The 26,900-nt window shown below is 30.1% G+C and overlaps 3 protein-coding genes and 1 pseudogene across 3 annotated transcripts; 2 read left to right on the top strand and 2 right to left on the bottom strand.

Annotated features, from left to right (window-relative positions):
* Nucleotides 1-406: 406 nt before the first annotated feature.
* LOC145949564 (subtilisin-like protease SBT3 pseudogene) lies at nt 407-3,527 on the top strand (annotated as a pseudogene).
* Nucleotides 3,528-6,763: 3,236 nt separating this feature from the next.
* On the bottom strand, nt 6,764-12,069 carry LOC109805615 (uncharacterized). Its single transcript, XM_083061234.1, has 10 exons — nt 10,819-12,069; nt 10,607-10,724; nt 10,417-10,508; nt 9,735-9,897; nt 9,265-9,380; nt 8,998-9,097; nt 7,869-7,946; nt 7,649-7,752; nt 7,460-7,557; nt 6,764-7,341 (listed from the first exon to the last, which is right to left on the bottom strand). Exons 1-10 carry the CDS (start codon nt 10,932-10,934, stop codon nt 7,331-7,333), a joined length of 996 nt encoding a protein of 331 aa, XP_082917360.1. The 5' UTR covers nt 10,935-12,069; the 3' UTR covers nt 6,764-7,330.
* A 4,952-nt stretch (nt 12,070-17,021) lies between these two features.
* On the bottom strand, nt 17,022-19,593 carry LOC109806999 (uncharacterized). The gene is made up of 4 exons (XM_020369529.2): nt 19,461-19,593; nt 17,931-19,264; nt 17,713-17,831; nt 17,022-17,430 (listed from the first exon to the last, which is right to left on the bottom strand). The coding sequence occupies exons 2-4, from the start codon at nt 19,261-19,263 to the stop codon at nt 17,212-17,214; spliced, it is 1,671 nt and encodes a 556-aa protein (XP_020225118.1). The 5' UTR covers nt 19,264; nt 19,461-19,593; the 3' UTR covers nt 17,022-17,211.
* Nucleotides 19,594-19,982: 389 nt separating this feature from the next.
* PEL1 (Eukaryotic release factor 1 (eRF1) family protein) lies at nt 19,983-26,279 on the top strand. Its single transcript, XM_020383237.3, has 16 exons — nt 19,983-20,142; nt 20,220-20,302; nt 20,377-20,455; nt 20,544-20,618; nt 20,693-20,749; nt 20,974-21,019; nt 21,414-21,489; nt 21,741-21,816; nt 21,905-21,937; nt 22,446-22,514; nt 22,718-22,824; nt 23,228-23,300; nt 23,416-23,454; nt 25,058-25,152; nt 25,520-25,626; nt 25,921-26,279. The coding sequence occupies exons 1-16, from the start codon at nt 20,092-20,094 to the stop codon at nt 25,992-25,994; spliced, it is 1,140 nt and encodes a 379-aa protein (XP_020238826.1). The 5' UTR covers nt 19,983-20,091; the 3' UTR covers nt 25,995-26,279.
* Nucleotides 26,280-26,900: the final 621 nt, after the last annotated feature.

Consider the following 26,900-nt stretch of genomic DNA (forward strand, 5'->3'; position numbering starts at 1 on the left):
TCGTGAATCCCAAACGCCAATATTCAGCAAAAATAAAATAAAATCCCAATAACGTCAGATAATATGTACAAATTTTTATTTTATTTACAGTAAAATGGCTGTGCGTGATTCATTTGTACTTAAAAAATAATAATGAAATTGTTTCAATCAATCAAAATTAACAACATTATTAACAACGAAATGAATCCAATAAAAATTCCAAGTCTTTAATATAAAAGAAACTCTGTGAGCCCAAACTCAACACAAATTCTTTGATCTAATTAACCGGCGGCGTGGATTTTTTTTTTCTTTTCCCAACACTATCATGTTAAAAATCTCGATCGAATTACTGTGATTATAGTTAATTTAAAAGATTTTTTTACAGATTAAACACAGAATTTTCCATTAAATAAATTATTCTCATATAATACTTAACTTCTATCTCAACCTATTAGATTTGAGGATGTATTCTATTTGTTCTTTAACCAGAAATTTCGTAATTAATAATATATGAAGGTTTTATTTTAAGATTTTCAATGTAAAATTTGTTTCTTGGATGATTTTCTAAATGTTATAAAAAGTTGAATCTTAATTAAAACAATTCAACTATTTATTAATTATTTCAAATTGAGTGAACAACTAATTTCGTCACTTAAATTATAATAATTGTAAAATTGATGTTTAAAATCAATAAAAAGGAAAAATAGTTTCTAAAATTATATATTATCAATCAATTTATTCTCTAAAATTATAATAAACAATGAAATTGGTCCCTCGAATAAATAAAATGACAAAATAGTCTCAAAAGTTGTAAATTACCAATCAATTTAATTCCTAAAATTATAATGACGAGTCAAGTTGGTTCTTAAAATTAAAAAAAAAAAAATTGCTTGATTCCACTTTTTGTCCCTAACTTAAAAAAATTGAGAATTTTGCTCTCCAATTTTTTTTTCCCTGTCACACATTTTGACCCTAAATAATATTTTTTTAGCTTTCACGTAACTTCATATGTTAACATCGATCTTGTCTTCCACAGACACCAAAAAACCTATATATAAGATGCTTATTCAAACTTCAAAGCAAAAGATACCGTTGTTAGCTAGCTGCGTAATGGAGCCTTACGTGGTGGTTCCACTTCCATTGACTTTCCTAATCTCTCTTTGGCTTTTAGTGGCTCCTCATGCCAACGCTGAAAGCTCCACATATATAGTTCACATGGACAAGTCCCTCATGCCTCGAGTCTTTGCTAGCCATAATGATTGGTACAAATCTACCATGCATTCCATAAACTTAGCAACATTAAATCATCTCCCTGTGCAACAATCACGTAAATTACTGTACTCCTATGACAACGCTATGCATGGATTTAGTGCAGTGCTGTCATCAGAAGAGTTGGAGGCCTTAAAGAAAGTTCATGGTTTTGTGACAGCATACCCTGATAGGTCTGGCACCATAGACACCACCCACACCATTGAGTTTCTTTCTTTGGATTCCTCCAAAGGCTTATTGAATGCTTCAAATTTTGGGGAGGGTGTGATTGTGGGTCTTATTGACAACGGAATCTGGCCTGAAAGTGAGAGCTTCAAAGATGATGGCATGAGCAAGGAAATCCCATCCAAATGGAAAGGAAAGTGCGTGCCAGGACAAGAGTTTAACACCTCTATGTGTAACTTCAAATTGATTGGAGCTAGCTACTTCAACAAAGGTCTAAAAGCAGCGAATCCCAACCTCACAATTGGCATGAACTCCGGGAGAGACACTCAGGGACATGGCACCCACACATCATCCATTGTTGCTGGCAACTATGTTAAGGGTGCCTCTTTCTTTGGCTACGCTAAAGGGGAAGCCAGAGGCGTTGCACCACGAGCTATGATTTCCATGTACAAGGTCCTTTGGGACGAGGGGCATCAAGCCTCTGATTTTATTGCAGGAATGGACCAAGCCATTGCTGATGGGGTTGATATCATTTCCATATCTTACGGTTTTGACAATATTCCACTTTATGAGGACCCCGTAGCAATAGGAGCTTTTGCTGCAATGGAAAAAGGGGTGTTGGTGTCAGCTTCTGCGGGAAACAAAGGCCCCAAACTTGGTACTGTGCACAACGGGATCCCTTGGGTCCTAACTGTGGCAGCAGGCACCGTGGACCGCACATTTGGCAGTTTGAGACTTGGAAATGGCAAAATCATTGTGGGTATGACCTTGTTTGCGGCAAATTCCATAGTGGAAAATCTTCCACTTGTTTACAACAAGACTCTATCAGCATGCAACTCAGTCAAATTACTAAGCGAAGCAGCAAAAAGAGGGATCATTATATGTGATGACTTGGACTCGGTCTCTGTCTTTGACCAAATAAATTTTATTACCCAAGCTAGTGTGGTAGGAGCTGTGTTTATCTCCGAGAATCCAAAACTAATTGAATCAGGACGTTTGTTCTCTCCAAGCATTATAATCAGCCTAAGTGATGCACCCCATGTGATCAAGTATGCAAAAAGTGTTGAAACACCCACTGCTAGCATCAAATTTCAACAAACATTTGTTGGAATAAAGCCATCACCAGCTGCTGCTTTTTACACTTCAAGAGGTCCTTCATCAAGCTACCCGGGCATCTTAAAGCCTGATGTAATGGCACCAGGCTCTCATGTTTTGGCTGCTTTTGTTCCAAATAGACCCGCTGCTAAAATTGGCACAAACGTGGATTTGTCTAGTGACTACAATTTCATGACGGGAACATCCATGTCAAGTCCACATGTATCTGGTGTTGCTGCTCTATTGAAAGCTACACACCCAGATTGGAGTGCATCTGCTATAAGATCTGCACTAGTCACCACTGCTAATCCCCTTGATAATACCCAAAATCCAATTAGGGATAATGGTTACCCTTTGCAATATGCTTCTCCTCTTGCCATGGGAGCGGGTGAGATTGATCCTAATAAAGCACTTGATCCAGGTTTCATATATGATGTCACCCCTCAGGACTATGTGGACCTCCTTTGTGCTTCGGGTTACACACATGACCAAATCTTAACTATCACAAGATCAAAGTCCTATAAATGTGTTGCTAACCCGACATCTGATCTTAACTACCCCTCGTTTATAGTTTTGTATAATAACAGAACAGAATCACTGGTACAAGAGTTTAGGAGGACCGTGACCTATGTTGGAGATGGTGCTGCTACGTTTAGAGTTAAGGTGAGACAACCCGAGGGCTCTGAGGTTACAGTGTCACCTAAGATGTTGGAATTCACTTACAAGCACGAGAAGCGAAGCTACTCTGTTATTATAAAATACACGAGGAACAAGAAGGAAAACATCTCATCTGGGGACATCGTTTGGGTTGAAAATGGTGATGCACGCACAGTTAGGAGCCCCATTGTAGTGGCACCCATTGAAGTTGCATCATTTGCATGAGTTTAAGTTTAATTAATTGTTGTTCCTTTTTCTATTGGCGATCACATCCTCTCCTCCATTGTAACCCCCCAAAATAACAAATAAATTTCCTAAAATTTCATATAATTGGAATACTATAATAATTTTGTTTAGTCAAATATCTTGATCCAATAATTATAACACCTTTCTTAGAATATGAAAGTTGATTTAATACTTTTAGATTTAATTCATGTCTATGTCAAAATAATATTTAACTAGTAAAAATTATGTTTTATGAGTACGGATTAATCATTGATTATCAACATTAATTGTCAACTTTAAAATACTATATGAATTATATCATTAAAAAAAATTATAATTTTGTTTGGCTAGTCCCATAGGATATATCATATATTATTATATTATAATATTGTTTGGAAAATATTTGAAAAAAAATTATAATAAGTACAAAACTTTGGTATTGACAAATTATTTTGATTGATTTTAAGCATCAAACATGTCTTTTTAAAAAAAAATTAAAATAGTAGATAAAAGATAATATCTCATGATATATCAATAACATATTTTATCAATAAATCTTCTTCCTTCCATTTAAAAGTAATGAAATTGATATCATATTACAAATTAACTTGGTCTATTTTAGGCATTACACACTTATCATTTTCTTTATCCTTCTCTTTAAATCACACACACAATTATATATATATATATATATATATATATATATATATATATTTTTTTTTTTTCTTTCCTCTCTTTCGGGTCAAAAAGGTAATTTTGGTGTCTAATTAGTTAAATAACATTTTTAGTCCCCTAATGATATTCAAGAAGTAATGTTGGTCATTTGATTTTTAATTTTGTCATTTTAATTCTCCTAATTAATTTTATAAAATTCTTAGTTTTGATTCCAACACTAAACGTTCATCTATTGATCGTTAAAATTATCATAAATAAGATTTAATAATAAATAAACTAAATTATACTTTTAATTTTTATTTTTAACTCAAAAATAGTTTTAAAAAAAAGAAGATAAATAATAAAGACTAAAAATATAATTTAATCAAGTACTAAAATAATACTGAATATGAAATGTTACTCCTATTTAATGTAAAGTTATGATTAGTCTTATAATTTTTTTAACGGTCAATAAATATACTTAATGATGAGGCCAAAATTTCAAATTATATAAAATTAGATTTATAAGTACGAAATTAAGGGGTGTATTGATTTAGAATTTCATAGGATTTTAAAAGACTTTTTTTGAGTAAAAAAGTTTGTTAGTATTCAATCAAGATTTTATGTCACTTAAAAACAATTTAGTGATATTCAATCAAGATTTTTAAGATTTTTTAAAGAGTCCATTAAAATCTATTGGTATTCATTTGAGACTTTTTACAACTTAAAAATAATCCATTGGTATTTAAAAATATAGGAATTTTAAAGGATTGTTGTATTATAAGGATTTTGATGGACTTTTTAGTGGTATCTATAAATACCAAATTCATAAAACAATCTCATCCAAACCCATAAGATTTTGGAGGATTGTTTGAAGTGACTTTTCAAGTGCTTCAAGAATTTCCAAGTGGGTTTTTCATCTATTTTTTTTTCTATGCTCATGTCTTCTCCATTTTTTCTTTCTTGTTAATAATACTACACTACTACTTATATATAATATTGTATTACTGTTCTCATTCCATTCTCGTATTTGGTAAAAAATTTATATGTAAATGATAGTGTCATTAACTTGCTCTATTTTTCTATCCGTTCTCTTTAATTAACTTGCTCTATTTTGGTCTATTTAATTGAGATTGGTCCTCAGTTATATAACAAAGAAAACACTTGAAATTTTAAATTTTAAGTAGTAATTTTTTTTATAACACTCGTCAAGAAAAGGGAAAGGTGAAAGCTAAAATTGATATCATTATCTCTATAATCAACTATAGATCTTCAAGACCTTGTAATCAATTTAGATTTATTAGAACAATATATATATATATATATATATATATATATATATATATATATATATATGTGAAAGATGAATTTGAGTTAGGATTTCTGTAAATAGAATGAAATAAGAATGGATCTTAGTTGGAAGAAGAACCCTCTCAAATAAAAATTGTGATCTCTCTCTCTTGAATTTGTTATTGTTATCATTCCCCTTTTATGACTCAACAATTATTTTATTTCTTTTTTTTACTATGAATTTTTTTTTAATTTTTATATTATAAAATTAAGATTATTATATTTTAAAAAAGAAAATTAATATAAGACATTGCAGTATCTTAGAATTCAATACTAAAAATATTTCTTCAGGAGTGAATAATTGAAAGCAATTAAAAATTAAAAAAAAATATTTTGTACCTGTAACAAATTTTAGATATTTTTTTCCCAATTGATGTTTGTAAATATCTACTTTAGTACCGATATAAAATGAAGGACATATTTAGTTATAAGAGAGTAGGGTAATTGTGCCACTATTTTTTTTAATCATTTATAAAATTATAAATAAAATATTTTAAACCACAAATTATAAAAAAATTGAAATGTTGTTTAGAATAATTTTTAGCATGTGTGGGACTACATAACTTTCTTCGTAAAGAATGTCATTATGATGAATTTTCAATTGAAGTGATGGAAAAACCTTCATCTTCAACATTACTGGTTAATGAAAATCATAATTTTGAGCCTATTATTAAAACACAAGAGTAAGAGCGAAAAGATACTAATTTTTTGAAGACTAGTATAGTTAAGAATATGTGGTGAATTCTATTTAGAACGACATGATATTACAAAAAATTATTATTATTTATCCAGATATTATTGTTTTTTTATTTATTTTTATATTTGACTCTTTTTAAATTTGAATGTATGAAAAAAATTTGAATTCTTATCTTATGTCAAAAATTTATGAAATTTTGCAAAGTTCACAAAGTCACGCAGAATCCATTAAAATCCTAACTTAAAAGTCTTGCATAATCCATTAAAATCCTGATTGAAAGTCTTGTGAAATCCTACAAAATCTTAAAAGTCATGAAAATCTTGCAAAGTCTTTTAAAATACACAGAACTTTTTTCAACTAAAAAAGTCCTTTAAAATCCTAATCCAATACACCCCCTAAAATTTAAAATAAAAAAAATCGCACATTTACTCGAAATCAATTCCTAAATCAAAACTCTCGTACTCGGACCATATGTCTAATTGCACATTTCACTTTTCATGGATAGAACGATCAGAAATAGCTACAAATCTTATTTAGTTTTTGGTTTCCTCCTCGTTGTTGTCTCATTCAATCCAAAACAAATGTGGCAATAATTCCCAAATCCTTTCCTTCTTTCTTGCTGACAAACTTGAACGCCCTTAAAACCCTCTTATACACTATTAGTCTCATCTATAATCTTTTCATTTTGGCTTTGATTCGTCAAACATAGCAGGCAATATACTAATAGGATTTTGAACAGTGATATCTCATATCTAGCTAGCTAATTGAAGTCCACGAACATATATGTGTTAATCACGAAAGTGCTCACAAAATATACTATCCAAAAACCCAAGTTCCTTAACTTTTCTCCCATAGAATCATCAACGTGTTTACGAGAGAGAAATGATCTATATTTGACTAACACTTTCTCGCCTTGTTTTCTCTTTCAATTTGGTGCAATATAATCATTCTAAACCTACCCATATTTATGGGATTTGATAAAATGATCAAATAAATATTTAACAATCAAGCAAAAGCAAACCGGCCGGAAAACATGAAAACTCTACGAGTCTTAATACCAAATAAAATCCTCGAACATGCATCAAAGTTGTATCATGGCCAAAGTATGATGGCCAAGTACCAACACAATAAAATTAAATCTCAATAAGTTCGTTTTTTTTTTTTCAAGACTCAAATAATATATAGTATATGGCAACTTTCTTGTGAACAAGAAGTCAATGCATTCAATCAACGCAAATCTTACATGTTACCTGCAAGCATGAATATACATATATAACACAGATCGAGTAAGACCTTGCATTACAATACACTACATCAAAAAAAAAAAAAAAAACCTTAAATAATTAGCATTTTAGAATCAAAACTTACACTGTCTACGCTTCCTTCCAAAGAACATCCTCAGATGGGGATCCACGGGAAAGCCCATTTGTTCATACATTGGATCATAAAGTGAGTATCTCACAGGCCTATAGAGGAGCATATATACTAGCCTTATTATATTGAAAATATGTATATAAAAAAGTGACCATATAATATAATTAATTAAGATCACTCTACCTTGGTGGCTGAGGGTTTCCATTGCCTTGAGTAGTTGCATCATGCAAGCTACCCATTTGAAGCTCAGTTGATGGTTGATTGTCATCTGACAAAGTCATTTTCATCTATATTCAAAAACATCAATGAAGAAAAGTTATTAATTTGAAGCATGTAGGATGTATTAATAGAATTGATTATCACCAAAAGTAATCTAATCAGATATTATTTTTTTCACACGTACCTTCACATTCCTCGATGATGACTCTCCCATTTCACGTGGATAGGGAATATGATGAATATTGCCAATCGGTCCTTGCTGCTGAGAATATTAAAAACAAAAAATAGAATCACCTTGTAAGATATTTTTGAAAATACAACTACATACGAAAATATCAGAAACTTGTGTATATGGATTGAGTATCCATTGCACTTGATGTTATTTGACTTCATTTTTTTTTTTAAATACCAATAATGAATCTGGTTTGGAGGTAGCTATAGACATGCATTACAAATTTAATTTTATTTTCCCTTTTCTTTATACGATTATTATGATTGTTCGATTATTCATGTTTGATGACTCAATATAACAATTATTATTACCATCAGAATAACATGTTTTATTTACTACTTACTTTTCCACAAATCTTTAGTTATAGTTTATATGAATCCATTACAACCTTAATCATAAGTGAGCAAAGCACTAATATAATATACATGTTTCTATGATCTGTCTTTTTATCCCTTATTTTTTGTGCAATATTTTCTTCCATTACAAAGACTTACTCAAAAACTAAACTCGAGCCAAACCCGCAATTTGTTTACAACGTACTAGTTATTATGCAAAATTTTGACACTAAAATAAACGAATTCAAAAGCAATATTCATATAAGTTATATATAACAACCATTTTAGTTAGAAGAGAGAATAAAAACAATTTCCAATATATTTGTAATGCCTCAAATTCGTATGAATTCGTATAGACATTTTTTGTAATTAATAGCATTTATCATTTATGAACATACTGTATTAAAATATTATGTTTACCATGCTCATATATTTATAAATTAAAAAAAAAAAGCATAAGAAAAACAACTTCATTTGATGGTAAACCTTTTAAAAAAGGAATGATTCTCTGTTGGTGCTTAATTTTTTCATTCACTTTACTTAAACACATTATAAAACAAGCTTTATTCCTATATACTTTCCATTGTAAAAGAGAAAAGAAAAGAGTTATACTTATTCACTAATGCGTGGCGTGTAATTAATCTGTGTTGTGTGTATGCATGTGTTCGTGTTTGGTATATGCACGTAATCACTGTTAATTAAAAGCATCTTTCTAGCTTAAAGAAAGAAAGAATAAGCATATATACTTGTTGAGTGTTTGGGGATTGAGATTCACTATTGGATGAGGACCTTCCACCAAGAGAATAGCTGCTTATTAATCCTCCGGACTGCATCATCTCCAGGGTCCTTTTTATGTATATATACAATCAACAATTACTACTCAATTAGCTTCAAATAAAATAAAATATATATATATTGCTAATTTAAAATGAGTTAGCCTGAATCTGATTTTTATTGGAGAAAGAAAAAGGTAAATAGCATATAATAACGAACAATAGTTATATTTTAATTACCTCAGGCCAGTGGATAGTTGAGACTCTGCAGGCTGCTGCAAATTGGGATTATTTTTCCACTGTGTCGTCGGAAAGCAAGATCCTTGTGCACCATAATTTGCAAATCCCAGTGGGTTCTGAAAATGACAAACAACAGTTAATTAAAATGTGAAAGAGATGCTAAATCGATATATATAAATATATACATATGTGCTGTTGTCTTTTTTAATGTAAAAAATTAATTGAATTTCAACCCAAGAGAGAAATGATTTGAACTTTATCTTTGAGGATGGGACATGTTAGCAACATAAGTATTAACTTTGCTTACCAACTTAAAAGTTCTTAAAAGAGTTTTAAAAATAGATATTTTGAAAAGAAAGAAATTAGTGTTTAAATTTGCTAAATTAAAAGTACATATTGTAGGATGCTATGTATAACCGATATAGATTTAGGCTATATATGATTCATTCATAATTCCATTTCATACGTACTTGTGGACATGATTCATGAGTTTGGGGCAGTTGAACACTTGAAGAAGACTCTCCGTGCATCTGTGCTGTAAAGTTTGATGTTGGTAGATTGTAATTACCATTTCCCAAACTAGTTACAGCAGTTGGTGAAGCAACAGCATAGTTTGGTCCCATACTCCCAAGCCTGAATTTAATTTCCAACAAAAAGTTAAGTTATATTATATTCTTTGTTCTAAAAACATAAATCTATATCAATACCTATATATTTATATCTATGTACAAAGGAGATACATGAAATTTTTTCATCTTCACATTTTTTTAAATAATTTTATCCTTAAATTTTTAAATAATAAAAAATTATTAAAAAATAACTACTTATATAATCACTTAAATAAGTTAATTATCTCTAATTATTCAAAATTTTAATTACCCTTATCACTTAATCTCATCTTTTATTATATTTTTGAAATTTTTAAATAAAATATAAAAGTATAGAGTGTCTTGACTGTACTAGTCACATTAAAAAAAAAAGGAAAATCTAATATAAATAATAGTAATTAAATTTTATTATGTGGTCATTTTCTTCTTTTACGAACTAAGATGAAAGGATTATAAATCTATATATAATTCTGTCAAATAAATAAATTGATGTGGCAGGCCACCCTTTAAACTTTGTGTAAATTCTAAAGAAGCTACAACTTACTGATAGTATAGTTCAGGGTGAAGAGTGTTTTGAGAGGCATGGAACAAACTAGATTGCTCTGGAGCTTGGAAACCCCTCTCTAATTCTCCCTGCTGTTGCAATTGTTTTCATTGAAAAGCTCGTATATATGGATAACAACATGGATTTGCATATGTACATGTGTAAATTGTAATTGAGAAATAATACATACGACAAAAGGAGGGAGAATCTGTGGTACTGCTACTGTTGAAGCTCTTTCTTGTTGGTGTAGAGCATTATTAATAACCACAGGGTTCCCAACAACATCAAATTCAAACATAGGTCGCGACCTACAATTGATTTTTACAAATTATATATAGGTTAGCATCAAACTTAGCAGATAGACAACTATCACATGTACACATATATTTTGCTTATCAATACCTTTTACCAAAAGATGCAGTAGGGTTGTTTGAGATCATTCCATCAAAGCCAAAACCATTAGTTCCACCTATGGAAGGATTTGAGGTTGATATTCCACTACTTTGTCCTTGATCCATCCGTAGCTCCTACCAAATGTATAATATTTCCAATTTTATTTTACATCGACAAAATTAATTGATACTGGCTAGGTGTTAAACTTTTCTATTTACATAATTTAATAACTTGATATTGTCTTTTTTATATGTATATTAAATTCACATAAATTAAATATTTATTAATATATTATCTAATAACGTACTGTTACTTAATATTTATTAATATATTGTCTTTTAAATAGCATATTATTATATTTGATAAATTAATATTGTGCGGTGGAGTGTTAATTAATTATCTTTTATTTAATGAAATTTTATAAACTTAATTGATAAGTGTAAATAAAAATTGACATATATTAGACATCAATTAGTCTTATATGATACGACCAATAATGCATTTTTAAGTCAATTTCTAATTCCTAAAAGTTTGTTTGACAAAAATTCAAAATAAAGTTGCATGAAAAATAAGTTTATTTTATGTATGAATAAACCAAAGTAATCCTTGATATATCTTAAAGTTTCATCTCATCCGTGCCCTCGAACCAAAAGTTTTCCCATAAAGTTGGTGCTGATTGTGAAATCATAGTAAAAGACAAAAACCCAGATCACCAGATGTTAAAAGTAACTAAGAAATTAGATATATAATCAAGACATATATATATATATATATAGCCCTAATAATTATTCTGCATTAATATTTTATGAAATTTTTATAATGTGTATTAACACAGCTAAACTTAAATGCCCAAATACTTCACTCATCCAATTGTTTTTAATTAAACACGATTTAAACAAGATAGTACCTCACGCGCATAAGTTCCTTCTTTTGACATAATGAACTGGTAGCAGCCGAAAATTCCTAAAACACGCATGCAGAAAATCATATATAAAATATTAGTTAATTAATTTCATTCAATATAGTGCAAGAATTTAACTATAAAAAACTATAAAATACAAGTTAGTTAATAGTATTTAATGATGTATGAAGATTCGATCATATCATATATGTATTGGACACTTCTTATAGGGAAATGTGGGAATTGTATACAATAATTTTGCTATATAATGAAATATCTACAACTGGTTATAAATATCTACAAGAAGCAAAATGCCTTTATAGTGTATTTGGATGAGGAATTTTACAAATTCAAGGAATTTTAAATTCTTGGTATTTGAATTACTTTGATTTCAATTTCTATCATTCTTAAAATATTTTGTTTAGATGAGTCAATTCAATTTTTTTAAATTGTTAAGTTGAATATGATAATTTGATTCTACCATAATAAAATTGATTTTAAAAATATATTTATATGTTGAGATTTTAAAATTAAATTTTATAAAATAAATATTAATCCATTTTTAAATATTTAAAAAATTTAAAAATTAATATTAGATAATATTTAATAACTTTAAAAATATTTTTGAATATCCAATAATTAAAAGAATGAAGAGATAAGATAAAATATACAGGTGAAATAAGAAAACAAATATGAAGAATTTCAAATTCTCCCATTTTTGGGAAAATTTGAAATTCTACTATTTGAAGGAATTTCACAAATGCTTGGATTTCAAATTCTTTGTAAATTCATCATCCAAACAAAGCATTTCACCTCAAGAAATTTGAAATTCTTCAAATAAATAAATTATCCTATATAAATTCCCCATCCAAACACATCATTAGTTATGTTTGTCCCAATTTTTACTAGCTTAAAAGCTGTTTTAAAGTTAAAGTTTTAAATAAAACTTTAAAAACAAAATATTTTAAAAAAAATTTTAAAACTCCTTTCAAACTATAAATTTGTTTGGTAATTTTTTTTACAAATTATTTTAAACTAATTGTCTTACTCAATCAAAAAAATGTTCATAAAAATATAAAATATTGGGTAAAATTAATTTAGTAAACATATGCTTATTTTAATGACTATAAAAATAAATAAAAGATTTAAATATATACATTAAAAATTATTCCTAAAGTGTTAAAACATTTCATTAAAAAAATAATTTTAAAGATGATTTACAAATAGTTTATTATATAAAATATTGATTAAAAATTAAGCATTAATTACAAAAGATAAAATATTTACAACTTCTATATTATTATTGAATAATATTTTTAGAAGGTAAAAAAATAATTTATTTTAAAAAATCAATAATATTAAATTATATTAAAATTATTTAATAAATAATTTTGATAATCATTTAATAAATATATCATTGTAATTAATAATTCAATATTTTAACCAAAAATTAAAAAGTTAAAAAATCTGAAATCTAAATCAAATTTAAAATTATGAATTTAATTATTTTTATAATTCCACGTACAAAGTATTACTATTTATGAATTGAGGAATAAATTTGTATAATAATTTGTGCAACATTATTTTTTTTTAATCTATTTGTTTCTTTATCATATCATTTATTACATTTATAAATGATAGAGAGATATAGATGCAGAAAATAATGTTATATAATTTATTATATACATATTTTTTAATAATTATGATATTGATACAAAATATCTATCATAAAAATAATGATTGATTTATGTTAAAAATTGTAATTTATTATAGATATATCATTATATTCTTAATAGTTTTGCAAAGGCTAGTTAAAGTATGTTTTATGAGAAATAATTTAAATAACTTTTTAAATATTTAATGAATCATGACTGAAATTTATCCAACATTAGTAGTTTAATATTTTTGTGTTTGTATACTTCCATTGTTTTATAGTTTATAATATGGAGTAACTATACCAAACACACTAGATTACGTGATGTTCTTCAAAACCATCAAGGATTGGATAGACCAGCCTAGATGAATCTGAAAAAAGGTAGCGTAAAATAATGAATGAGAAAAACTAATTAATTCATGAAATTGAAATAGCTTTATCCATAGGATTTTAAGACCACACTGATTTAATAGGCTAAATATAGATCAGTTCCATGCAAAGTTGTTCTGATACAGTGACAACAACAAGGATACCAACTTGCAAAGTTAAATTAACAAATTAATTGAAAACTTGAAGAAAAATGTTATCGTCGAATTATGTGAAAGGGGACCCTGTTTTGTAGCCAGACAACAAATATTCATAATTAAGATCATATAGGAACAGGATGAAGACAAAAAAAACATATCTAAGAGAAAGAAAAAAAAAATTAATAAAGCAAGCTTCTGTTCTCTTCATAAAAGCAGAATAAATTAAATAACGGATTTTTTATGTATAGAAGTTTAATGTGAGGGAGATGAGATTCTCCTCCTTCCAAAGTAAAGCCAATCTTTAAAATGTGGATATAAATTGTCTATCAACGAATAATCTTAGGGTTTGAACTATAGTCATACTACTGTTATCATGTGTAGAAGATTGATCGAGTAATCCTTTTTTTCCTTCTTTAATTTTATTATATAGTAGAAGAATCAAGTACTCAACAATTATAAAATATAAATTTGATACTTATACCTCTTAATTAAAGATAGGATATCCAAATTTTGACTGAGATATACAATCACAATCGGAAGTATCACAAAATAAAACTACAAAATATAGAGAAAAATCACAATTGAAAGAAAAGAAAAGAAAAATGTTTATTGTGACCTTATTATATCGTGGTTGTGGAGAAACCTTTTAGAAAATTGACGAGAAAGTCTCTGTGCGTACCTGCGGATAATGAATTAAGAAAATAAAAAATGAGTTTGAGGAAGAATACTGTAAATTATAACTATATATATGGATAAACATGGAGGCAATTATAATACCATGAAATTGATTAATTACAGATAGCAGGGGTTCATAAAACTGCTAGCCATTATCGGAGAAACTTAGGAAAAGATTAAGACCGTCGTAGAATTAAAACACTATCTGCATTTTATTCATCAATCGAACCGAAGCTATAGCAAAAGAGAAATGGGGGTAAGAACCTTGTGTGCGCAAAATGATAGTTCTTTTCCTCACTACTCTTTGATGTCAATCTTGTATATAGAATACCATGAGTGTATTTAACTATTGTGGAAAGTAATAAAATAAATAGATAAATAATATTATAAAAGATTTTTTTTTCTAATTTAGTCACATTTTTTCAAATGTAAAAAATACATATAAAAATATAGAAGGAAATGACAAAATAGTAAAAGTTAAATTATTACCATTTTCAAAATATTAAATTGGAGCATATGTGATTCAACATATTCCTTGGAGTTTACTAAAATAGACATTTTATTTCAAAATCACATACGTAAAAAGTTAAAGTGATTTGATAAACACATCAATATCTTTAAATTAAATGTCGGTATATAATAATTAAAAAATGTATTGGGTAAGAATGAAATAAGCAAGGGTTGATTTTATAATTTTTCTACTCTTCTTTTATCCATGAGAATCAAAATGACGAAATTAGGATTCGAATTACTCCAACCTCTATCATTGTGTTGATTTTATACTTATAACATTCTTACAATTAATGTTTTAAAAATTATCAAATGTAAAAATGAGGGAAGTACACTAACACAATATAAATTGCACTCAACACTTTACATAATATAAAATACTCTCACAATCTTCGATTAGAAAATCAACAGTTAAAATTGTGAATAATTTTAATATATATATATATATATATATATATATATATATATATATATTATTACAACTATAAAAATATTGATTTTTCTAATTAGAAATTTATAAATACATTTTATTATTTGAAGTGTGCATCATCTCTTAACAAGAAGAAAAGAAATGGAAATCCGGTAAATTTTAAAAACCAAACCTTAAGAATTTCTAATTATTATTTATTTTATAAATAATTAATGCATGCATATATTATTTTAAATAATATATATATTTTGAAATATTTATTTATTTTTTAGTTAGGTGTACCAAAAATCCGTATTTGCATTCTTAATCATATAGGGTTTATAATGTGAACAAATGATCATAATGAGTATATTTGATTTAGACAATTTTCATTTTTGGATGCATGTTCAAAATCTTATTTTCTTTTTTTTCAAAGTCGATTGGAATTTAATCTATTTATGGGTGAATGATTTTCTCATTTATATGGCCTTACATGTGTTTACACTCAAATTGGGTTTTATGTGATATGGTCTCTCTCTCTCTCACTGCTCAAATCTTCCTTTACAAATTCTTAAAATGAACCACAATCAATTAACCCACACAAAAGCATTTACACACAAGGTAATTCACACAAAGACCTAAATACTCAATAAAATGATATTATTTCTTAATTTTCTTATTTTACAACGCATGTTCAAAATCAATCTCTCTCTCTCTCTTTTTTTTTTTTTTAAAGTAGATCAATGTTGTATACGACCAAATAAATTTACAAATATTCAAAAAGTCAAAAGTCAATTGTTGAACTTAAATTTATGGAGATAAAATATTTGACTTGATACTCTCCTCTTTTTACAAGGTGTTTGATATTATGTTTGCACTTTTTAAACACGATATATGACTCTGTCAAAATGTGTTTATCACCTATATAACAAAATATTTGAATCATGATTTAAAATGCGAGTCTTGTCCTTAAATATAAATCTAATATTAAAGTTATTCTTTATAGTTTTTGCATGATCAAAACAAAATATATTCTTTTGATATTTTACCAATTTGTCAAAAATAAACACTTGACTTCACCTAGTTCATCACGCGACTTGATGGATTAAACAAATTAACTCACTTAAAATAAATAATAAAAGAACAAAAAGCTAATTAAATTTAAATGAAAAACATTTCTAATAATCTTGTACTGTAACTTAGAATTGCAATAATATTAATAATATGAAGAAAAAAAAACAAAACAAAAACATCAACTATAATTAATTTAATCAACTTATAATATTAAAATAATGACATGAAATATTACTCATTTTTGTCATTTCCTTTCGCCACAAATACAATGCCACTCTAATTAGTCTTCGCAAGTTCACTAAAAATATTGTTTTTGTATAACCCTAACTATCATTCTATTTATTAATCATTAACAGTCAATTTTATTTCCGTTTTTTCGTTATATATATATATATATATATATATATATATATATATATGAAGAAATTCTCATATTTCAAAAGTAAGTCCCTATACTTCACATTTCAACAATCCTGTTGAATTAACGTTGAATTAAAAGTTCGACAAACTTTTTAAAAATTTGAAACCTATTTGATAGGTCATTAATTATACACTTTCTCCACTTATACCCGAGTCATGGAGAATAAAAGAAAACAGTGACTAAAATATGTAGAAAACAATACAAGATGTGTCACATATTGTAAGCCATATTCTACTTAATTCCAACTATGGACATGAGGAAGTGTAGCTTCTCCTTGATTTCATCAGGGTCGCTCGTGTTCTCATTGAGAGAAGTTGGGGGCTCAACTCCAGTGAAGATGTAGAGAGCCTTCAGTTCATCTGCACATGCTTCTTGCTTTGTACCTTCATATCCTATTATCTTCCTTATGACATTAATTTGTTTCCATATGTTCTCCTCATGGAATACATCCTGCAAAAGCCAAAGTAAATAGCCTGATCGATAATAACAAAATGTGTGCTTTAAGCTTATCTATATGTCCAAATTCACATGTTAATCTGCTGCTGACTCAAATTTCTGTGGAATACAATAAGAATCAAAGTAAAGTCCATAAGCAAATTATTTCAAATTCAAAGAATCCTAAACAATATCAAAGCAATTATCACCAAGTACCTAAGATATAATTAGATAAATTATATAATTATCATGTTATAACAAGAAGGCTGTCTTAAAATACATAAATTAAGCCTTGACCTCTTGAGAAGGGAAAATAATGTTTTCTCCAGAGGAACATTTAGATGACCTAGACTCTTCTTCTACAGACGAAACAAGAACCTCCATGGAATCTGTATGCCCATCAACTTTTGAAGATACTGCAAACATATAAATTAATTCAGATATCAGGGCTCCAAATAAAAATTAGCCCTCAAGGCACAGTTAATGGAAATGGAAAACATATTCTAGGGTCTAACCTTCACGCAAATCAATTGTGAATGCAGACTTGTTTTGGTCTATTTGTTTTCCATCAAACAAATCAAGTGCACCTGCATTAGCAATTTCTCTAGCTTCTGCATCTGCTGAGTACACCATTTCATTCATTTCATGATGCAACTGTGATTCTTGATTTTCAGTGTCAGAAATGCTATTATCTAACTTCCCTTCTTGCAGTTGAGTAGGACAATCCAGTGGAGGCTCCGGTTCCTCTTCAGCAAAATGTATGTCAGTTTTTTCAATGACAACGTCATCCACTGGAACATTATAAACCAACGCTTGTATCCGCAAATCTCCAATTGGAATAGTCTCATGTGTGAAACAGCTTCCATGCAGCAGTTCAAAAGTTTCAGCCATTGACTTCTGTGAATCATTTGTATCATCAAATTCTTTTCCTTCCAACAAACCTCTTACATATTCATCTGATTCTACTTCATTGCAGATAGTATCCTCACTTTCATCATTTCTTGACAAAACCATTTCCTCACATATATTTGGATCTTTTTCAGTCTCCCCAATGATACCCCTATCTGTGTCTTCCCATGCTACCTCCATATCTTCAACAACTAGACCAATTTTTTGATCATTTTCATTTTCCCCTCCACATATTCCTTCTACATATTCTCCTCTCTCCTGTGTTCTACCTTCATCTCTAATTTTTTCCAACAACCCCTTTGTTTCTCTTTGAACCTCTGCTTCCTCTATGTCACCCTCCATGTCCTGATCCTGGGACTCCTCTAAAACAACAGTTGTAATCTCGAAGGGGGTCTCGAACTCTTCAATTTCATTGCCAATCTTATCAAGACCCTCAATCATTGTCACAACTCCATTAGTTTCTCCTCTTGGGTGTCCTTCAATTCCATCGGTGGCATCTTCTTCTCGAGGACCACATTCACCCACCAATGCCACATTTTCCCCATTCTTCATACATTGAACACCATCCATTTCAATGTCTCTCTTTGCTTCACCTGCAAGAGCATGTTCCTCTTTATAACACATCTCTTCACGCAATGGGGGGTCCTGAGGAGTAGGCCGAGGCAACAACTTACTCATTAAATTCTGAGTGCAAGCATGGCTAGCCAAGAACATAGCATAAGGCATAGAAACAACAAAGCCAATAGCAGAAGCAACCACAAGAGGTGGAACAACAACCGGGGCAGCAGAAGCTACGAAACCAGCCACTAAGACTTTCCTTCCCAGACACAGTCCCCATTTGAGCAACCACCTCACATTGCCACTACTTTTAGCATTATTAGGTTGGGACAAGTATTTACTAGTATACCATTCTTCATCTTCTATTTCTTCAAATTCCATCCTATTATACACATACACACCAATGTCATTGAAAGTTGAAACAAAACTTGTAATATGTCTATCTCTGTAGTCTAGTCTTGAATGCATGTGTTTTACGTCTTATATAATAGCATTACTAATAAGTGAAATTTTTCCTGTAACAGTATAATGAAATCCACGAAGAGATGATAGATATATAACAAAATAAGAAGGTGTACCTGAACTGAATGTAAGCTTGAAACTTCTAACCTCGATCTGACAACTAATATGGTATTGTGGTAGCTGCTTTTCACTCTTATTCTCAGTCGCATGCAAAGTTCAGTGAATAATTTTGGTAAAATGAAGGAGTATGTGAGCATCATCCGCATGTGCCTGTTGCTGACACGTGCTAGAAAGAGAGAGAAGAGTTGACAGCTGCAAGGTAAGGAGAGTGCCACATGGGTTTCTTTTGCATGCAGCATTGAAATATGCATCCAAGCATTAGTCATCTAGTTACAATGCATCACGCCGTTGTCCATTATGAGGCATCAATAGTAAAACTCAATAAATTTAGTTTATATATGATAAATTGCTATTAGAAAATAATATAATTTTAATAGTTTAATTACATGTAAATAGTTAAAATTAACATTTAGGATATGTTGGGTAAGCCCATGTATAACTGGTTGGGCCACGGGCTGTTATTAGTTGGATGTTACTTGCAAATTAATTGCATTGGGCCTGTTAAAGGTGTTGTTTAGTGACACGTGACAGTGACGTGCGGGTGCTTTCTGTGTGACCATAGTTTCAACTTTCAAGAGTTTGAATAAGAGAAAGAGAGAGAAGCGAAAACAAGTGAAGCTAATAGACATGAGGATCGTTCGTAGAGACCTCGTGCCCAATGGACCTGGAAGCGTTAAGGTGCAATTCCAATTTCTACGCTCTTTGATTTGAATTTTTGTTCCGCAGAATTTGTTGTTTACGATTATGGTATGCAGATGGTGGCAGTGGATTCCGATGACCTGTGGTTTGCGTATAACTTGATAGCTCCCGGAGACTCCGTCATGGCCGTTACCATTAGGTACTCTTTCTCTCAATTCTCACTTACAATCTCATTTTTCAATTTTCATTTTCTCGCGTTCGTACTTGTAATAGGAAGGTTCTTCGAGAAGCTGCTAATGGCGGACGAGATGCAGCACGCGTCAAGCTCAAATTGGAGATTAAAGTCGAAGAGGTATTTTGTCACTTTTTTGCGTTACGTCGCAATAGGATTTCTGTTACTTTTTCGCTTTGTCTTTTATCGCAATTTTTTTGCTTACTAGGTTGCGGATTATGACAAGGAAGGTTCTGTTTTGCGTATTCGTGGAAAGAATATTTTAGAGAATGAACATGTCAAGGTACCTAACTGCAACTATCATCCTCATTTTAACTTCTAATTGTTGCTGCTAAACTTAACTTCTAATCGTTGCAGATAGGAGCATTCCATACTTTAGAACTGGAACTGCAGCGACCGTTTGTGCTCAGGAAGGTTTTTCTCTTAAATTATTATGCTTCCTGTTACTGTTCCTTCCTTGTTGTTATATATGTGCTTCATATGCATACAACCTAGGTCTTTTGGTTGAGTGTATTTTTTTTGCCATTATTGGTTGGAATTATGAATGTTTTAAGAAAATCAGGTTGTGGCAGTTTCTTTCCTTTTTCTACTATTTTGAAGATTCATGATTGCTGAAGATTATATTTTGCCTTTTGTAGGATGTTTGGGATTCATTGGCTTTGGAGGTACTACAGCAGGCCTCTGGTATATTATCAGTTATAGGAATCTCCCTATTTTATTAAAGACATTTATACTTGTGGGAATTTGAGTAGTGTAGTGTTATCTGTGTGCATGGAAATTACAAAATCTGCTAAGTTGAAAATGAGGATATTTCTTTGACGATACAAGTTTTAGCTTGCACCTCTGATCAATTGATCAAATTGTTGAATTGCTACTTTATGTAATGTCTTAAATCCTTCGTAGCCATTTTACCAAAAATGGTGGAAAGAATGAAATAAATGCTTCATATAGAATCACAGTCATATTTATCAAGCAGAAATGGAATTCATAATCCTCTTCTGCTCAGTTTGTTCTATGATTGTTGGTGTAAATCTTAGTAATCAAAATGGTGAATAGAAGTTCCATGCATATTTTGCAGATCCTGGTGCAAGTGCTGATCTAGCTGTGGTGTTGATGCAAGAAGGATTAGCTCATATCCTCCTTGTTGGTAGAAGGTTAACTTTCACTCCATGTGTTTCATTTATATATTACTTATAATATAATAGCATTTTATACATAAGATATTTTGCTCAGCACTCTATACCAGTAAAAATGGTAGGTGTTAGTTAGATTTGTTTGATTTCTGTGGGTAACCACAAACAAGGGGAAATTAAATATATGTTCTTGTTGATACTCTAGTTAACTTTTGGCATGTAGTCGTGTCATTGCAATGAAATGATTCATTTTATTATGTCTAATAAAACAGTATGACTGTTACTCGTTCGCGGATTGAAACATCAATTCCACGCAAGCATGGGCCTGCAATTGCTGGTTATGAGAAAGTATGATCTCTCTTTATTGTTAGATGTCAGTTATTGAATTCAATAACTTGAGTGATACAATTCTAAAGCACCCTCCTCCCTTTTGTAGGCTTTGGATAAGTTCTTTGAGAATGTTTTGCAGGTAAGTTCAGCCCAAGGACTTAGATTTCTTATCTATAGCATTTATTCTCATTAGTGATACATATTCCATACAAAAAAATTTAAATATTTCTGTTTTGGTTTATGTGTAGCTCTAGCTTTGAATTGATGTTCTTTATTAACTTCCATACACCCATTTCCTTATCCATGGTACCATGAGATGCCCATGGTACCATGAGATGCCCATGGTACTATCATACCCATGTACCGAACATGGGCATCTTGATGACAAATCTAATATATACGGTAATATTAGATGGCTGAATGAAGATGACTATATCAATTATCAAATATCTCCTTATTGTTTGAATAAATTTGTCTTTTCTATGTTTCTTTGCTCCTTGCTTAAGAGGACATCTAACATATTATCAATCATGATCCATTGCAGTAGTCTTTCTTTGTTATCTTTAATAATGTTATATTTCAACTTTTATCAATCAAAAGATTAAAGGGGCACTTACAAATTTACTGGATTCTACCAATCTGTCTAGGCTTTCTTGAAACATATAGACTTCAACGTGGTTCGATGTGCAGTAATTGCAAGCCCAGGATTTACAAAGGTAAGTAAGTATTCCCTGTTTGTTTTATTTGGGCTTCATTCTTGGTGAATATTTACAAATTTGATACCATGTGTGTTTGTCTGCAAGTATGTATTCTTAATAAAAATATCTTTCTTTATTGATTTGTACAAGTATAAGTGCAGGCTGGATTTTGGAAAAGAAATGTTTATTTTGCTTATATTATAAGTCTCTATCTGTTTCAGGATCAGTTTCATCGTCACTTATTTTTGGAGGCAGAACGAAGACAGTTGCGACCTATTATTGAAAACAAATCACGCATCATTCTTGTGCATACAAGTTCAGGATACAAGTATGGTTGCTTTCTTTATTTTTCATGTTTCCTGTTCCTACTTTTCTAGGACTTTACAAAAGCTTTGTAAGTTAATATTAGAATTAACACAAACACGAGAAGATTATTGCAGTCACTGATCAATTAAACGTAGCTTAACTTGCATATTTTTTCTGATGTGATATGCTGGTATAATGTGCCTGTCTTTAACACTTGATTGATTCAATAAATGCCATGTCTTATATGCCTGCCTGTCATAGACATCCATTTATTTAGAATGTGAAGACTGAAAAGAAAGAACATGGAAGCAAATATAGATTAACACATTGTTGTTTTAAGGATTAACTTTGTAGTTCAATTGCTTGTGGGTACTGTATTATTTGATTTATCTTATCACTTTGGCATTTTTTTTTATTATCTGCAGACATAGTTTAAGGGAGGTTCTGGATGCTCCAAATGTCATGAGTTTGATAAAAGATACCAAAGCAGCGCAAGAGGTACTGTCAAAAGACTCAAAACCGAAGCAGTACTTATTTTGCTGAATAATTTCCATATTCTGTTCACATATATTCCATTAAGCCTGGAATTAGCTTTATCTCTGTTTTCCTTCAGGTTCGAGTTATGAAGGACTTCTACAACATGCTTTCAAATGTCAGGTTCTATTTTGAGATGCTTTTGTTTACCTTGCCTATGTTTATGGTTGGATTGTCATGTCCCTATTTTGAATTCCTTTGAGAATTAGTTCAACATTAATAATTTGATAGGATTAGAGACACTAAATATAGGTGGATAAATAAGTTCTTTGCTTAACTTCTACTTGGTCATAGTCATACGATTAAAAGAGTGTTGATCATTTAGTCGGTTGCATGATGAATTGGTATAATGAATTTTAGTTAGATGCTTACTTTATTCAAGCTACACAAGAGAAGTACATCATCCATGAAATTTCCTTTTTGTTTTTCGTTCTATTTTTTTGTAGTGTTTAAAAATCAAGTTGCACAATTTTTTTATCAGGAAAAAATTACCCCAAAAACTATAGGGTGCTAACATTTTCCCTTACCAGCACGGGAGAGCTGCTTCAAGCTTTTGTAATTGTTTACTTGGATTGTAGAATATAATTGTTTAGCTCTATGATATACAAATATAAGGATACAACTTCCTTTTTATAATTAATAATACATCTAAGGTAGGATATGACATGACTTATAAAATTGGGCCTTGCCTTATTTTCGTCATGCTATTACTGATATGAGAGTATCGGGAAAAATTGGATTTAATTTTCAATGATTCGTATCAGAAATAGGAATGACTATGGATTTGAGCAATAACACATAATTTCATAAGACTGACAATTTTCCCAATATAAATAAAGCAGATTTATCATAAAAATTTGGCTCAACATGTTGTATTGTACACAAGTAGGTGAAGAACCCAACTTGGGATTTCTAAAATGAATAGCGAAAATCAAAACCAACTCAAGACAATACAGAATTATGTATAGCATCTCATGAAACATCAACAAGCAGATGAAAGCATCATAAGGTGTCATAAACAAAACATTATAGATAGGGATATTCCATGATTGAAGAAAAAAGAGGAGAAAATATTTTTATTTTCAGCTTGGTCATTGCAAATACATTATAAATTAACCTTTATTTAGTATTGAACTTTTGACTATTGATATTGAAGTATCACGTACAGTATGAGTATCAGTATCCGATATATATTTAAACCCAGTACATTGATTGAACATTTTAAAGTATCCATGTGTCCTAGGTTTGGCTTTGTCATATGCATGAAAACATGATATTAGATGTTTTTACTCCTTGCCCTAAATTGTTTAATTTCATTATGTCTATGTTAAGAGTTGTGCAGCTCATTATAGGAGAAACCCCATATGCAGATATGCTTATTACATAATGATCGATCATTGTTGACTAATATCAAGAGTTATGAATGTAAACTGAGTGGAGCGATAAGCTAAAAAATGATCTTCCGGAAGATTTATCATGTGAAACTCATTGTCCTGTCTGTACTATAAAAGTGTTTTTTTCTTGTGCACAATCAATCAAGTATTTAAAATGTAATTTGGAGTCAGTCAAAATCCAAAGGAAGTATCACCTTAGCATAATAGAAGTAATCAAGTTTCTCCCTTAAATTATTGTCACGTCAAAGCTGTGAAAATTGCTTAACCTAAATTTTGCATTTTAAAAAATCTAGAAAATCCTGATTGAATATCTTTGGTGTGGAACAGGATCCGTCACGTGCTTGTTATGGAATGAAGCATGTTGAGGTTGCCAATGAACGGCTAGCTGTACAAACGCTTCTCATTACGGATGATCTTTTCAGGTTTGCATGATATAGTCCAGAAATATTCTGAATTAAAGATAGCATGCTGGGTTGTTCTATCTGATTCACACTCGCTTTGAAATTCATGTATCCTGCCTTTTTGTTCAATTCATCCATATATCTTATCCATCCTATTCCTTGGTAAGGTTATAGATCAAACTTCTTTGCAAACCACTGTTTACTTCACAATTTGTTTTTTAGAAATATATTTTTGTCGACTAAATTTTTGAGCCAGTATAGCATTATGATAACTGAACTTTGTCTTTGCATTTTCTTTACTATCTTAATCGTTAGCTTGGGATTTGGAATGTAATCCTGAAAATGCTCCTTTTGATAAAATTGTAACATTACTTGTTTGTGGTTACAGGAATACAGACATAGCAGCAAGAAAAAAGTTTGTTAATTTGGTCAACTCTGTTAAGGATTCAGGAGGCTCTGTTCATGTATTTTCGTCCTTGCATGTCTCTGGCGAACGTAAGTCTATCACTTTCATTATTTATTTTTTTTATTTTTTGGGGTGGGTGGTGTGTGTGGGATATTTATTTATCCTAGAAATCCATGAACTGCGAATGGTGATTAGTGAAAAGAATGTAGCACTGTAGAAGTCATAAGATGGCAATGTATAAACTAAAGATTTTATTTGTTTTTCTTCCCCCTTTTCTTGTTAGAACAGCTCTACGGAAGTAAATGAAATTTCTGCGTGAAAATTTATGTTCTAGTTTTATGTTTGTTTTAAATTTAATTTTTCAATTTTATATTGATGAACAGAACTAGCCCAGATAAGTGGCGTTGCTGCAATTCTTCGGTTTCCTCTCCCTGATCTTGAAGACATTGAGATGTGATGGATAATGTTGGTCAAGCATGTTATCGTTTGCCATGTGTTTTATACTATTCTTAAATACTTGGCTCATGTTGCAATTGCAACAGTCCCTCGGCACTCCTAGCGGTGGGTTGCAAAATACGTTGAACGAGGGACTTGTATTACAAACCACAAAATGCTAATTAATAGTTGCAAGTCATTTACCACCCGCTGTTCTATATATTTTTGGGGTGAATTCCTGTGCTGCTTGATATTTATGTATATGATTCTGTTGAGTAATTATGTTAGAAACAGTCCTCTGCCACGATTTGGGGGAGTTGTCTCGTTTTTCTTGATATTGCTGAAGGGGATAATTGTTGACATTCAAATGCTAAAAGCCGTGGGTGGAGCTGTAGACTGCGGCGACCATGCAACATGGTCTAAAATAATAGTTGCCTTGAATATATATTGTTTTAAATATAACAATTTTATAAAGCATTTGTATGCGAGTTTTTTAAAATTAATATTTAAAATTAAACTCGTTCAACCCAACCTTTGTGAGGCTTTTGAAAATTTGCGTAAAACTCGTTGCTATTGAAACATGGATCACTCATCGCTTAGTAGAGAAAGGTTGGATCACTCATCACGTGGTAGAATAAGGTTTTGCTCGTTATTATAGTGTCGTTCATATTAAATACACTTACAACCGTCAAATAATTGATTCACTGACAATCATATTATGAATAATGAAATAAAGGAATCAACCATAAATTTTTAGACCTATAAACTGTTATATACCCATAATATAAGGTGGAGATTATTCACAATGTTTTACACTAATAGCATAATTATATATATATATATTCAATTTAAAAATATGATAGTTTTAAAGGGAGTAAAATATGTCTTTTCATTTTAGAAATTAAGCTTTTTTATCAAAAATTAGTTA

This window comes from Cajanus cajan, chromosome 7 (genome assembly GCF_000230855.2).
Source record: "Cajanus cajan strain Asha chromosome 7, NIPB_CcT2T_4, whole genome shotgun sequence".
Taxonomy (NCBI): domain Eukaryota; kingdom Viridiplantae; phylum Streptophyta; class Magnoliopsida; order Fabales; family Fabaceae; genus Cajanus; species Cajanus cajan.

What these genes read in the sequence shown, in the direction of transcription:
- LOC109805615 (XM_083061234.1), bottom strand. Translation starts at nt 10,934, where the DNA reads ATGGATCAAGGACAAAGTAGTGGAATATCAACCTCAAATCCTTCCATA. An exon ending in AGATTCTCCCTCCTTTTGTC is followed by an intron (nt 10,509 to 10,606) that starts GTATGTATTATT and finishes CAATTGCAACAG; the next exon opens with CAGGGAGAATTAGAGAGGGG. An exon ending in CTCATGAATCATGTCCACAA is followed by an intron (nt 9,381 to 9,734) that starts GTACGTATGAAA and finishes TGTCATTTTCAG; the next exon opens with AACCCACTGGGATTTGCAAA.
- LOC109806999 (XM_020369529.2), bottom strand. Translation starts at nt 19,263, where the DNA reads ATGGAATTTGAAGAAATAGAAGATGAAGAATGGTATACTAGTAAATAC. An exon ending in CACAATTGATTTGCGTGAAG is followed by an intron (nt 17,832 to 17,930) that starts GTTAGACCCTAG and finishes ATATGTTTGCAG; the next exon opens with TATCTTCAAAAGTTGATGGG. An exon ending in TTATTTTCCCTTCTCAAGAG is followed by an intron (nt 17,431 to 17,712) that starts GTCAAGGCTTAA and finishes TGGCTTTTGCAG; the next exon opens with GATGTATTCCATGAGGAGAA.
- PEL1 (XM_020383237.3), top strand. Translation starts at nt 20,092, where the DNA reads ATGAGGATCGTTCGTAGAGACCTCGTGCCCAATGGACCTGGAAGCGTT. An exon ending in TAGAGAATGAACATGTCAAG is followed by an intron (nt 20,619 to 20,692) that starts GTACCTAACTGC and finishes TAATCGTTGCAG; the next exon opens with ATAGGAGCATTCCATACTTT. An exon ending in GGTACTACAGCAGGCCTCTG is followed by an intron (nt 21,020 to 21,413) that starts GTATATTATCAG and finishes CATATTTTGCAG; the next exon opens with ATCCTGGTGCAAGTGCTGAT.